General features: G+C 39.1%; 2 protein-coding genes across 2 annotated transcripts in view; one reads left to right on the plus strand and one right to left on the minus strand.

Annotated features, from left to right (window-relative positions):
* LOC106089013 (tyrosine-protein phosphatase non-receptor type 23) overlaps nt 1-14162 on the minus strand; it is a 39745-nt gene extending 25583 nt beyond the window's left edge. Inside the window, exon 1 of the mRNA XM_013254754.2 lies at nt 13856-14162. Within this exon, the coding sequence (XP_013110208.2) occupies nt 13856-13864 (9 nt within the window). The 5' untranslated portion in view covers nt 13865-14162. The remainder of the gene's footprint in view (nt 1-13855) is intronic.
* On the plus strand, nt 1583-9763 carry LOC131995085 (uncharacterized). The gene is made up of 2 exons (XM_059362912.1): nt 1583-2036; nt 8520-9763. The coding sequence occupies exon 2, from the start codon at nt 8523-8525 to the stop codon at nt 9459-9461; it is 939 nt and encodes a 312-aa protein (XP_059218895.1). The 5' UTR covers nt 1583-2036; nt 8520-8522; the 3' UTR covers nt 9462-9763.
* Nucleotides 14163-14744: the final 582 nt, after the last annotated feature.

The following is a 14744-nucleotide window of genomic DNA, read 5'->3' on the forward strand; positions in this document are numbered from 1 at the left end:
AATCACGTCATGTTCAAAGTACGTTTGAACATGAAGTCATGTGCACCCATGTGCAGACATGCGTTCACGTATGCACATGACCCACTGTGCATAACGGTACATTGAAGTAAGTTCTTAATCGCTGATTCCGCCTTGACTTCATATTTGTTTACCTGGAATTGTTGCTTGTAGCTTGGAAAGTTGACCGTTTTCGCGGGGTCCAAGTGACAAGCAACAACCAAAAAAAGATCAGTCTCGTTTTAAATCTCAAACCCGCGCATCGTATTCTCTCCCCCTCAAAGTGACAACCCAAGTGAAGTGAAAAGTAAAAAGTGAACATACATACAAACATATATAACTAGAGTGAACATTGCAACAATAAACTTTGAAACAGTGAACTAATATATTTAACATTTTAGATACAAAGTGACACAATAACAACCGACTCAAAAACCAAATCTACACTCGACCCACAATTGCAACATCACAACAACCATAAGTGCGGGACACAACATACAACACCAACTAATTCTAATATTGCAAACCCCCCACCTGTTAAATACAATGTCTATCTACTACAATCAACTATACTCATAATTTAAATTTTAATCTACTTACTACTGCTACTTAAATCTATGAATTGTACTATCTAAACCTAAATATTTGCTACTTAAACACTACGATCTACTTATAACTAATGAATTTAAATAACATAGAAAAGAACATCACAATAAACAATCACCACCACATTTGAATTTTAAACATAAAACTTCCTATGTTTTATTTCGGAAGGCAAAACCCTTAGTTTGACCCCAGACATTTGGTCCTTCGAACCGGATAAGTGGTTTTTTTAAATAATTAAAAAACCAAAAATCAAAAAAAATTTTCTGTTTTCTGCCCAAAAATAATTCATTTTCATTTCAAAAGACCCAGTGACCGAAACACAAAAAATTCGCAACAACAAAAGTGCAGTGACCCAACAATTAAAAGCAAAAGTAATAGAGAAAAGTGCGAAAAAAGGGTTGGTTACACACAACCGTACATACAGACACGTATGGACGGACGGCCAACATAAAACAAGTCACAAAACACATATAAAAGGAATTTGGCCATAGTTATTAAAAGCAACACAAAAAAAAAATAATTTTTTTATTTATTAAGCGGCTTCGGAAACCCATAATTTGTTTTCTGGATTTATTTTATTAATTTCTTGATAAAATAATCCAACCAAAGCGGTATCAAAAAGAAATAAACAAAAAAAAAAGAATAACACAGTTGCAAAGGACAAGAAGACTCATCAAAATAAAAGATAATTAAATCAACAGGGTGACCCGAAGAAAATAAAAATAATTAAATTAAATTTGTAATTTGCAAAAATTAATTAAATTTTGTTATAAACCATTAGAAAAGTGTTACAGTGACCCAAAAAACGTAAAGTGACCCGCACAGTGGAACAGAAGTGGAAAAAAGTGGAATTTCAAAAATTATAAAAAATCAAAAAAATTTTAAATTGTTGAAAGAAGTTTCTTTGTGTTAAAATGAAAAAAAAAGAGCTAAAAAATTGAAAAACTTAACAATTTATCGTCCAACCCAAAATTTATGTTAATTTTTTTCTACATATTTTGAAAAATTTTTTTCTCTAAAAATCATAAATTTTTCAGTATTTTAACTTAAAAAACAAATTAAAGTGTTAAAACAGAATTATGGGTTGCTCGATAAATTTGTAAATTTTATCCCAAACTAATTCTTTCTTTTTCTATCAAACATAAAATATTGTGCATTTTCAAAAAACCCCAACAAAATCAATTTCGTGCGTTCCGTGTAAAAACACAAAAACAAAAAATCTACGCTCTGGGATAAAAACGGAAAAACCCGCTACAACGGTTAAATTCCCAAAACTTCATCAAATCAAAAACACTAAAACAACAAAATCCAAAACTCTAACGACACAAAGCTACAAAAATTGCAAAAGGCGCCAACACACAATTCTGGACCCAAGCCAAGCGCCCACCTACACACACACACACATACACACACATCAAAAAAGAAGCTTCAAAGTGAGTACCATTTTGTTTTTCTATTAAAGTGCGCTTGGGTATTACGTCATACATAACCTTTTTTTCAAAAAAGGAAAAGTTCATACATTTACCCAGCGTACTTTAATATTGTTTTTGATCGTTTTCTGATTATGAATCGCTAATTCGGTTGTCTGATAAATTTTGACCCAATTAATTTTGACCCAAATTAATTTGATCCAAGTGAATTTGACCCAATATAGCAGACCCTACTTTCAAGGCAGTGTGTAGGATTTTCGGGACAGACATCCACGAGATTTTTTGTTGAAATTTTTTATAAAGAAAAGGAAAAGTGTCTAAGAAAAATCGAAGTGCTTTTAGAAAAGAAGAAGTTTTTTTTATCAAGAATTGTTTTTGTGTGAGAAATAACGAAAATAATATTGCGTGCTGGCCTCATTTGTCTTCGAAATTTTAAAACTTCATTCTATTGCACAAATTTAAGTGGAAACGGTCGGAAAGGACTGTGGTTGTTTGTGCAATCCTTTGTTGTTTTTTATACAGAAAGCAAATTGACCCAACGAGTCAAAGCAGTATTATTGTAAAGAATCATCTAGTTCTGTATGCCAAATTTTGAAAAGTGAAAGTTTAATTTTTTTTGGAGAAAAATAAATTTTTTTTGCAACTTTAATTCGAGCGGAATTAAATTGCTGGTGTATTGCGATTTGAAAGGAAAATTTTTCTTACAATTTTTTGCGGCTATTGTATAATCGATATCATCAGAAATATTAACCTGTTTTTTTTTCTAGTGACCCAGATAAAACATTTATTACGAATTTTGTAAAAAGTTTCAGGTTTGACCCTTAGATATTTGACCCATCATCAAGACACACATTTTTTTTTCTCGCATTAGGTTTTTTTGAAATAGATTTGATTTCTACAAATAACCAGTTTTTTTTTTAGGACATTTTGTTGTAAAATTTTCCTTGGTTTTATAGTTTTTTGACCCTATTTAAAACATATACAAGCCAATTACAAATGGATAAGAATTTACGCGAAAGATTTGTAAACTGTGTGGATGATTTAGTGGATTTTGAGACCGTTTACTCCGCGGCTAAGTCGGATGATAATATACATTCGTTAGAAATCACGCGGGTAGAACTCAATTCTTTATGGGATCAAATCAAGAAGGCATACTTAGATTGTAGGGATCGCATTCCGGAAAAGGATGAGACACCTATAGATAAAACTAAGCTTCGAAATAGCTACAAACAGGCACTAGAAACTTATAAACGGTGTTTAAGCTCTCTTAACGGAGAAATTTTGGCCCTTAACGAGCAACAAGATCAAGAAAAACAGGAGAGAATATCGATGACCCAACAGCGAGACACTAATGATTTTTCACCAGCTCTAAGATTGCCGCCCTGTGACACAGATGTTTTTAAAGGGGGATATCGCGAATGGCCTACCTTTAGGGATTTATTTTCAGCAATTTACATTAACAATTCAAAATTAAGTAAAGTCGAGAAGTTGTTTCACTTAACCCAGAAAACAGCAGGAGAAGCCCGCGAAATAATTTCCAATGTTCCACTGACCCATGAGGGTTTCGACATAGCGTGGAGAAATCTCGTTCATAGGTACGAAAATAAACGCATGCAGGTAAATGAGCAATTGCGAGCTCTTTTTAATTTACCTTCGGTTTCCGTTGATAACGCGTCAACAATCCAGAAATTACAGCGCACTATAGGTAGTTGTACCCAAACTTTACAGACCCTTGAAGTAGAAACGGGGGGATGGGACCCAATCTTAGTTTATCTTGTGTCAACCAAACTACCAAGAATATTTTTAGAAGAATTCGAAAGCAGCCTAGCAGATTGTTCGTCTCTTCCATCGTGGAATCAACTAGATGTATTTTTGACCCATAAATTCAAGACCCTAGAATCAGTCGGCAATATCAAGCCACAATATTCGAGATATAATCAACCCAGATCGGAGTACGATAAGCGGGAAAAGCGAGTTAATAGTTTTCAAACAAATGTAAATCCCAATTTCAAGAACACGGGCTCAAGACCCAGCAACAACACACAATCACACTATAATGCTCAGAATAACAAACCGGTTTGTCAACTTTGTAAATCCAATCATTCTTTGCGAGAATGTCCTCAATTTCTAGAAAGGTCGATCAACGATCGAATAAACATTGTTAAGACCAGTCATCTTTGCTATAACTGCCTTTCTTCGGATCATGGAGTCAGGGAGTGTAAAAGTCGTTTTAGTTGTAGGGAATGTAGTCAACGACACCACAGTTTGATACATAAAGGCAACCAGACCCAGTACCCTACAACAGGCACACTCCAACGAGACGGAGCACGACCCAGCACAAGTGCTGCCGCTCTCAACACTTTAGTTCAACCCGGTAGACAGGAAGCACGACCTAGCACCAGTGCTACTGATCCTACCACCCTAGCTCAACCGGTTAGCGAATACGCACGCCCTAGTACCAGTGCTGCCGCTTTAACCACCCTAGTACAACCATCGGTATCGCCAAATATACAGTCCACACCTTGTTTAGAAGCACCTTGTTCAACGACTTTGACACTTCAGGAAATCAGACCCACTCCGCAACCCAAAGAGACACTTTTGTTCACAGCAATAGTTCAAATCAAATCTAGAGGACATAGATATGATGCCAGGGCAATCATCGATCCTGGGTCACAATCAACTTTCATATCAGAAAAAATTAGAAACAAATTGCAACTTCCAACAGTTAAGAATTTAATTCACGTCACAGGTTTAAGCGACGCAGTTTCTGAAACATCGACAAAAGCTTGCGTCTTCAATCTTTGCTCACGAGTAAATCCTAGTTTTGAGCTGGAGGTTTGGGCACCAGTCTTAAAGACCCTACCTTCTCATTTACCAACACACAATTTAAGGCAAAATCAATTTGGAGATTTTGCACACCTTAGTCTCGCGGACCCCCGATTCTTTGAAAGTCGACCCGTGGACATGTTAATCGGATTAGATATTGGACCCCTTATATTCACAAAAGGCGGTACTATGAAATCCTTTGGATCACTTATAGCGCAGGACACCGTTTTTGGGTGGATCATAGGAGGACCCATTACGGAAGACCCTAAATCCGACAGACAAATCACACTTTATAGTGCATCATCATTAGAAAAGATAATCACTCGCTTTTGGGAGGTGGAAGAGACCCCAAAAAAGGTTTTGAGGTCAGCAGAAGATATTTATTGCGAAAATAATTACAAAAATACAACACGACGTAATGAGGCGGGGAGATATATCGTAACTTTACCTTTTAAAAGCTGTTCAGAGATCGGTTCATCTAGGAACATCGCATTGGCACAGTTTCATAGAATGGAGAAAAAGTTGTCTAAGACCCCAGATATTAAAGCACATTATGATGCAGCCATATTAGAGTATTTGGAATTAGGACACATGAGGAAGGTAGACCCAAACAGCGTATACAAGACCCCTCACTACTACTTACCTCACCATGCAGTTATCAAACCAGATAGGGTTACCACAAAACTTAGAGTGGTTTTTAACGCATCTAGCCCAACATCAAACAAGAAAAGTCTTAACGATATCTTACATACAGGACCCATACTTCAGCAAGACCTTGTGCTACAAGTGTTGAAATGGAGATTTTTTAAGTACGTCTTCAATGCAGACGTGACAAAAATGTATCGTCAGATCCTAGTAGACCCCAATCAAACAGCTTTTCAAAGAATTCTCTTTCGTAAATCAGAAAACCACCCAATTGAGGATTACGAACTCTTAACTGTTACCTTCGGCATAAATTGCGCCCCATTTTTAGCGATTAGGACCCTTCTCCAGTTAGCAGAAGACGTGAAAGATTCTCATCCGTTAGGATCAAGAATTATTAAAGAAAATTTATATGTCGATGATGTATTAGCGGGCGGACACTCCATAGAAGAAGCTACAGCAGCTAGGAAGGAATTAGCCTCCGCATTAGAATCAGCTGGTTTCGAGCTAAGAAAATGGGCGTCAAATGACACACGTTTGTTAAAGGATTTAAATGAAGACATGCTTCTTCCAATAGATTGGTTAAATATTTCCGAAGCTTCTTCGACAAAGACACTAGGAATTCGTTGGAATATATCAGGTGATAATTTCACTTTTACGGCCCCTACAGTTGAAGAAAAGCAAATGAGCACCAAGCGAGAAGTATTATCAACGATAGCAAAGTTTTTCGACCCATGTGGATGGTTAGCGCCAGTAATAGTTGTAGCCAAGTTAATCATGCAACAGGTTTGGCTAGATAAGGTAGAATGGGACGACTCGTTGAAGCCAGTGACTCAAATGAACTGGAATAACTTTGTGAGAGGTAGCCATTCTATAGACACTGTATCGATACCAAGATGGGTTCGGTTTACACCTGCTAGTATTGTGGAAATACATGGATTCTGCGACGCGTCAGAAAGCGCATATGCAGCCACAATTTATATACGCGTTGAACACATCGATAAAACTGTAGACACTTTTCTTCTAGCAGCCAAGACCCGAGTAGCCCCAGTTAAGAAAATCTCTCTGCCAAGGTTAGAATTATGCGGTGCAGTTATGTTGTCAAAGTTAACAAATGCCATTGTGCCTAAGCTTCAATTATCAAAGTTTACGACCCATTTCTGGACCGACTCTACAATCGTTCTAGCCTGGCTACAAAAGCCACCATGCTCATGGAGCGCTTTCGTTGGTAACAGGGTTTCAGAGATATTAGAGAACGTCGGCGGTGAGAATTGGAAACATGTTGACTCAGAATATAATCCTGCAGATGTAGCAAGTCGTGGCTGTTCTCCTGACGACTTAATAGCTCATAATTTATGGTGGACGGGACCCCAGTGGCTCAAATTGCCGCATGATCAGTGGCCGCAAGACCGAGTTAATACAGACACTAATCTTGAAGCAAAACAAGTTAAAGTATTCGCAACAGGCACTTTTGATGACCCTTTGACTCGATTTTCGTCTTTAGCTAGAGCATATCGTGTTTTGTCTTACGCAGTTAGGTTCTGGCGTAACACAGGTTCAACTAGATCCTCACTTAAAATTTCATCGCAAGAAATAACCAGCCCAGAGCTCATAGACACAAAGATGCGTCTTATAGTGGCAACTCAGAAACATTACTTCGTTGAGGAATACAGTTCTTTGACCCAAAAGAAAAGGCTTTCACCTAGAAGTAGTCTTTTACCATTCAACCCCTTCATAGATAGAAAAGGAGTAATTAGATCAAATGGTCGTTTAGTTCAATCGCCAGCTTTGACGTACAGCGAACGTCATCCAATCTTAATCCCATATGATTCGCGATTTGCACTCCTTCTAGTGGAATTTGTTCATAAAGTCTCAATGCACGGAGGCAATCAACTTATGACCCGGCTCATCCGTACGGAGTTTTGGATATTCAGATTGAAACAGTTGATCAAGAAAGTTATACACAATTGCAGAGTTTGTACCCTATATCGATTAAAGACTCAGACCCAAATTATGTCATCTCTTCCACCCGAGCGTACTACTTTATCCAGACCCTTTACGAATACAGGGGTAGATTTTGCAGGACCCTTCGGAATCAAAAGCTTAACAGCACGAGCGTGTTTAATAACCAAGGGTTATATCTGCATATTTGTTTGTTTTGCGACAAAAGCCATCCACTTAGAAGCAACAAGTGATTTATCGACTCAATCATTTCTGGCGGCATTAGCTCGTTTCATAGGAAGGAGAGGGTGCCCAGAAAAGATATATTCCGACAATGGAAAGAATTTTATAGGCGCTGCAGAAATGCTCAAGAAAGATCAGAAAGAGTTTATGAAAAGTTTACAGAGCAGCGCCATTCAGCAACATGCTCATCAGAATTTAGAGTGGAAATTTATTCCTCCAGGAGCTCCCCATATGGGGGGATTGTGGGAGGCAGGAGTTAAATCATTCAAGATACACCTTAAGAAGTCTATGCCCAAAATGAACTTCACGTTCGAAGAACTGTCAACCATATTGGCACGTATCGAGGCCTGCCTCAATTCACGACCCCTTAGTCCAGCTTCTGAAGACCCTAACGATTTAGCACCCTTGACCCCAGCTCACTTCCTTATAGGCTCTTCCCTTTTGACCCCGGCAGAACCCGACATCTCAGAGGAGGACATAACGCTTGCAAATCGGTGGAAGAGATTAAAGATTATATCCCAAAACTTTTGTCAGAGGTGGAAGTCAGAGTACTTAAATGAGCTTCACCGTAGATACAAATGGAAGTATCAGCAAGATAACATACAGGTCAATGATTTAGTTGTCATCAGGGATGAGAGATATCCCACCGAGTGGAAGTTAGGACGAGTTTTTAAAACATACCCCGGTGTTGATCAGAACACTCGAGTTGTAGACATTCGAACTTCCAATGGCATAGTCAGTCGACCCATAACTAAGATTGTCAAATTATTCTCAGACACCCCTAGCAATTCATAATCACATCAAAACACGGTACTCACGAGATTTTGGTTACAGATAATGGCCGGATATTTACCTCGCCCAGAGTCCCCACGACCCGCCAGACCCACACGCCCTCGCTTCGACCCACGGGAACCCAGGTATCGCCCCGCATCTTGGCAGTATGCCTGTGGCCTCTGCCAGGAGGACCACGCCATACGGTCATGCCCGCGGTTCCGGCAAATGACACCGTATCAGAGATACGAGACAGTTGAGAGACGGAGTTACTGTCGGAACTGTCTGGCGCGCAGCCATCTGGCCCCAGACTGCCCCGTGGTCACTGCCTGCCGAACATGCGACTACCGCCATCACACAATGCTGCATGGAGCCCCACAGCTTAGGGAGACATATGGCAGCTACAGCCCGCCCCCAATGGAGATTGCCAACCCACGGCAACTTGCAATCGAACCAGCCAACCAGATGCCCATCGTCCAAGGCCCTCCCCCGGTCGAGATACCTTACAGCCGGGCCACTGTTTTTGTACCCACGGCGATGGTGGAATTGGCACCCGAGGAGCAGGACGATTGGGCTGGGGTACGGGTACTTTTGTGCCAGGCATCGACCATCACCCGAATCGCGGCAGCCACAGTAACTCGCCTGGGGATACCAACGAGAGAGCGCAGAGGGCACCGTCTGGCAACAATAAGACTTCGGTCAAGGCATGCGTCGAGGAGGACCATGTATACCATCCGGGCAGTGGTGACCCGGGATTTGCCGCGACGACCCTATTCAGATCCCATCATTCCCGACCCCACAAGCAGCCTAAGATCCCTTTCTTTGGCAGATGCTGACCCTAGAGGCAACGAACCAATCGATGTAGAGGTAGGGGCCGATGCCTACGCCCACCTCCGGAGGAGTGGTGTTGTACAACCCGGATTGGGAGCCGTCTTCGCCCAGGAGACAGATTGGGGATACGTGTTCGTCGGCCCAGTCACCTCACAGGCAAGAAACCAAAATTAAAAAGGTAAGATGTCACTTCGTCACTTGGAGGGGGAGAATGTTCAAAGTACGTTTGAACATGAAGTCATGTGCACCCATGTGCAGACATGCGTTCACGTATGCACATGACCCACTGTGCATAACGGTACATTGAAGTAAGTTCTTAATCGCTGATTCCGCCTTGACTTCATATTTGTTTACCTGGAATTGTTGCTTGTAGCTTGGAAAGTTGACCGTTTTCGCGGGGTCCAAGTGACAAGCAACAACCAAAAAAAGATCAGTCTCGTTTTAAATCTCAAACCCGCGCATCGTATTCTCTCCCCCTCAAAGTGACAACCCAAGTGAAGTGAAAAGTAAAAAGTGAACATACATACAAACATATATAACTAGAGTGAACATTGCAACAATAAACTTTGAAACAGTGAACTAATATATTTAACATTTTAGATACAAAGTGACACAATAACAACCGACTCAAAAACCAAATCTACACTCGACCCACAATTGCAACATCACAACAACCATAAGTGCGGGACACAACATACAACACCAACTAATTCTAATATTGCAAACCCCCCACCTGTTAAATACAATGTCTATCTACTACAATCAACTATACTCATAATTTAAATTTTAATCTACTTACTACTGCTACTTAAATCTATGAATTGTACTATCTAAACCTAAATATTTGCTACTTAAACACTACGATCTACTTATAACTAATGAATTTAAATAACATAGAAAAGAACATCACAATAAACAATCACCACCACATTTGAATTTTAAACATAAAACTTCCTATGTTTTATTTCGGAAGGCAAAACCCTTAGTTTGACCCCAGACACGTCACATTTCACATTTTTATTCAAACATCAGAGTTGGTTGGGACTATTCTCTCGTTTCAGCTATGAAGTATAACAGTGAATCCAGATTCCATTGGCGATAACGACTCTATCTAAACACTTTCACGAATTTCAAAAAAAGTTTTAAACGTCCCATTTATTTTTGCCTTAATCAGCCATCTCATCGTTGGCTATGACGGCATATTTTCTGCAGCATCAATTACAAGTAATGTCATATGTCTGCAACTAAAGGGCGATTTTTTATGAGTTAAGTTCTTTGGGGAAGCGATAGTTGATGTTTGTTTCCAAATATCATCTGTGAAACTGAAAAGTGTTTTGCATAGCCTGCTAATTCATCAAGGAGCAACGACTTCAAATGGTTGAAATTTATTACCAAACTCTACAAAATGGTAAAAAAATGGACCAATTGAACCGGAGCCACGGGCAATATTTACATGAAGTTATATACAAAAAATGGCAAAGATCAATTCATCGATTCCAATTCAAAAATTTGCAAATTTGAGTGCTTAATTAGATTAAAACAAGTTCTTTGAATGACTTTTCCAAAAAGAGAAACACTAGTCATAGAAAAACACTCCCTGCAAAACTTCAGGCAATTCGAGTAATAATTGCGCCCACCAGAGGCATAAAAAAACAAACTGGGAGATCGGTTTATACCATTCTTGGACCTGTTGTCAGAAGTCACACCAAAACGACATATGAAAATTTCAACCATTTTGGATAAGAATTGCGCTAGAAGCCCAAGAAATCTATGGAGTGATTCGGCTTATGTGGCAGCTATATCTGGTTATAGACCGATTTGAACCATTCTTAGCAAAGTTGTTGGAAGTCATAACAAACAGCGTCATGCAGAACTTCAGCCAAATCGGATAAGAATTGCGCCCTCTAGAAGCTCTAGAAGTCAAGACCGAAGGTCGGTTTATATGGAAGCTCAAGAAGTCAAGCCCCAAGATCGGTTTATATGGCAGCTATATCAAAACATGAACCGATGTGGCCCATTTACAAAATTTCAGGCGTTTAGCTTTACTCCCTCGAATAGCTAGATCGACTTAAAATGTCATGACGATCAAGAATATATATACTTTATGGGGTCTTAGATGCATATTTCGAGGTGTTACAAACGGAATGACGTAATTAGTATACCCCTATCCTATGGTGGAGGGTATAAAAAAAAAAACTTTTAAAAAATCATCCTTTACAATGCCTATTGCTTTATCCTTGTTAATGTAATCTGGCTACGACCAGACATCTATCTATCCAGATTATCTAAGTAAAAAGTAGGCCATGTAACCCTGGAGTCTATCATTGAATGGAATGGATCAAAATACATATCCACTGGATTGGGTCAAAGTCGTTCGCAGCGTCTATATCGCTATACAACCTAACCAACAAACCACTTAAGCTGAAACCAAGGCTAAATTCCAGCTGTATAAAACCGGAAACTACACTTGATGCTACAGGATACACCACAAGTTAATAAATGTGAAAACCCGGCCCAATAGACTAAATTGAGCTGTGTCTAGTGTGGGTGTTGGGGAGCAGAAATGAAATTCACGTTATTAAACTTCAGCACAAGATGATTGTAGTTAACCCCAAATTGGTATTTATGTGTGCTATATCTATTTATGATGGACCCCAGAATTGGTTGGTCTAAGGATGGTTTCCTGAAAACTCTTCAACAGGCGTAAGCTACAAAAGCTGAAAAAGGCTCCGAGGAAATCCTGGGTCGAATTTTGCAGCTTCCTGAGAATACATCTGAGGTATCTAGGCTAAGGAAGATCCTATCATCGGAACCTATTCCGTGGAAGTTGCACTGAGTTCTATGCTCAAAAAAGGAGTGATATGTCGCTGTGTCAATATAAATTTCGGTTTAATTACTTGCAAATGTAACTAAACGCTCTGGCGAACATATTTCTGAATTCAAAAACCGCTCTCGACTGTCGCAGATATCTAAACGAGATGGCTAAACAGTTCATAATTCAAATGTTGTGGATGCCGGACCACAGAGATATCCCAGGGAATTGTAGCGCAGACGAGCTTGCAAGACTAGGAACTACCTCACACATTCCAGGGGAACTGAAATCTTGGCTAGGTCTTCTGGTTCAGGCCCGAAGTACAACGAGTGACATATAGCCACAAAGTGGGGGTTGTGTGGCGCAATCTAGATTTGAAGAGGTCTACCGCTTTGCTGTCGCTAGCAAGAACAAAAGTCTCAGTCTAGGTGTCCGTCATAACAGATCACTGTCTGCTCGGCAAGCATGCTGATAGACTAAAGATTGCAAGTAAGATCTGCAGAAATTGTGAGGAGACTATTGAACACCTGATGTGTGTGTCCCGCACTGGCAGTCAGAAGAAGTTCGACTTTAGGTTCTCATTTCTTTGAGAACTGGTCTGATGTAGCGGATATAGACATCCGCAAGTTGTTGGGCTATTTAAAGCGAAATGGATGGTTCAACATTAGGATTAGAAGGCGTGTAACCTATAACTATTTATGTGGAGGCCACATGATAATATGGTCCTCGTAATTGAGCAAACATTTAATTAAACAGCACTCAAAGATATAAGAAAATTCTCCTAAATTTTTTATTGGAAAAATTTGTTTGAGAAATATTGAATTAAGTTATATGGGCGCCTTTATAGGTTAGTCTTTGCTCGGAGCCGTCATTGTCTCATCCACCCTGGTTTGAAGTCAACAAAGAGCTCAAACTTGACCCAGTCAATCTTAATGCCATTTTTTATTCGAATTAAATTCGAAAACTGAGAATTCTTTTGTTGTCTATCCAAATGGTTATGATTCATCTTGAAAGCAAATTGTATTGTAATTTTTTCTCTAGTGTATTGCACTGAAGCCAATCGACTGGAAAATCAACTTTACACTACAATGCAGTGCAGTGTCGTGCATTGTTAACCAAATTTGGCTGAATAACTGTAACAGAGCCATTAGACACATTCACTATCGAATGGCATAGTAACCAATCGACCCAGCCACCAATATCCCCGACTGCGCAGATCGTGTATGGAAAAATCACTTAACATAAAATCCAATCAAATGGACCGTAACTGTGAGGACAGGGCTCTTTGGGGAATCTAAAAATTGCAAAAACACTGCGAATGAACAAAAGTCTGAGTAGGTGAAACAAATTCACAAATTGACTCGCAAGAAAGGTGCTTCAACTAAGCTGGCACCTGAGGAGGTGACGACAATGGCCCAACGGAAATTACAGTCAGTCATGTTCCCACCGATGATGTAATACAACAATATGGCACATACATGAACACACTATGATCCTCTTGGATTTGTTGAATAAATAAACTTTATTCAATTATTTTGTAGACAGCTGCAAGTTTTTTGTTTATTTTGCGATCTTAACTTTGACCTTTCGATTGCATGGGTGCATGCCAGCATGCAGCGAAAAAGAGAGGCTTATACACTTATCGGTTGTTTTGCTAGGAATGCGATTGATGCCTTCGTAACTTTGTGATTTCACAGTTTTTGTTGTCCTCAGGCTTGACATTAAATATGGAACTGACTGACTTAATTCAACATACCACGGGCATTTTTCCAATCGTTGTTGTACTTTTTTTCTTAATGAGATGATGGAAAATTAATTTTTTTTGTTCATTTAGGCAACAATCCTTTAAAAACACTTGGCTTGTGAATATTCACCACCACCAAAAACAACAATAATAACAGTTGAAATTGAACTTTGATTTGAATTCCTGCAATTTTCTTTGTTTTGTTTTTTGTTTTAAGAAATCTTTTCTTTTGTTTTTTGTTTTTCTTTTTTTTCTTTGCACCCGGTTAGGTCGGTCTTCGGTCGGTTCTCAATGACTTTGTAAAACTCCGCGTTTGGACTGAACGGCTGCAAAACCAACTTGGCCTTTTTATAGCTTGTACTTGATTTGTATGGCTAAGAAAAAGAGGAATGAAACAATTGCTGGCGCTTGCTCTGACGTCGTTGGTCTATGGTGGCTTTGGCTTAGTGTAAGAAACCTTTTTGGAGTTTGAGGCTATTGCTGTTGTCGTTTTTGTCAACAACTTCTTCCTAAAACACAGCAAAGTTTTAAACCCTTTTCCAGTGAATGTACTCAGACATGAATTTTCCATTTCAAACTTTTTACTAATCTTTTAAGCCTATAGCGAAATTTCAAAGTATCCATTTGCATTTTTTTGTCGTTTGTTTAAAACTCACCACGGATTTTCAGTTCGCATAATGTCGAAGAAAAATTATGCCAAAGCTTTTCATATGAAAATATTGACTCTCATTCGAAAGCTTTTTAACATTCGATCACTCGAAGAGAACATAAATAAATAAACTATAGTGAAGCGGATTGAAAATTATGGGCAAGCATTGTGAAAACCGCTTTAAGAAACAAGAACCAATTTTGGGAAGAAGGGAAGTCAATCAATGTGACGGCCAAAAGCTATGCATTTCCA

This window comes from Stomoxys calcitrans, chromosome 2, assembly GCF_963082655.1.
Source record: "Stomoxys calcitrans chromosome 2, idStoCalc2.1, whole genome shotgun sequence".
NCBI classification, from domain to species: Eukaryota; Metazoa; Arthropoda; class Insecta; order Diptera; family Muscidae; genus Stomoxys; species Stomoxys calcitrans.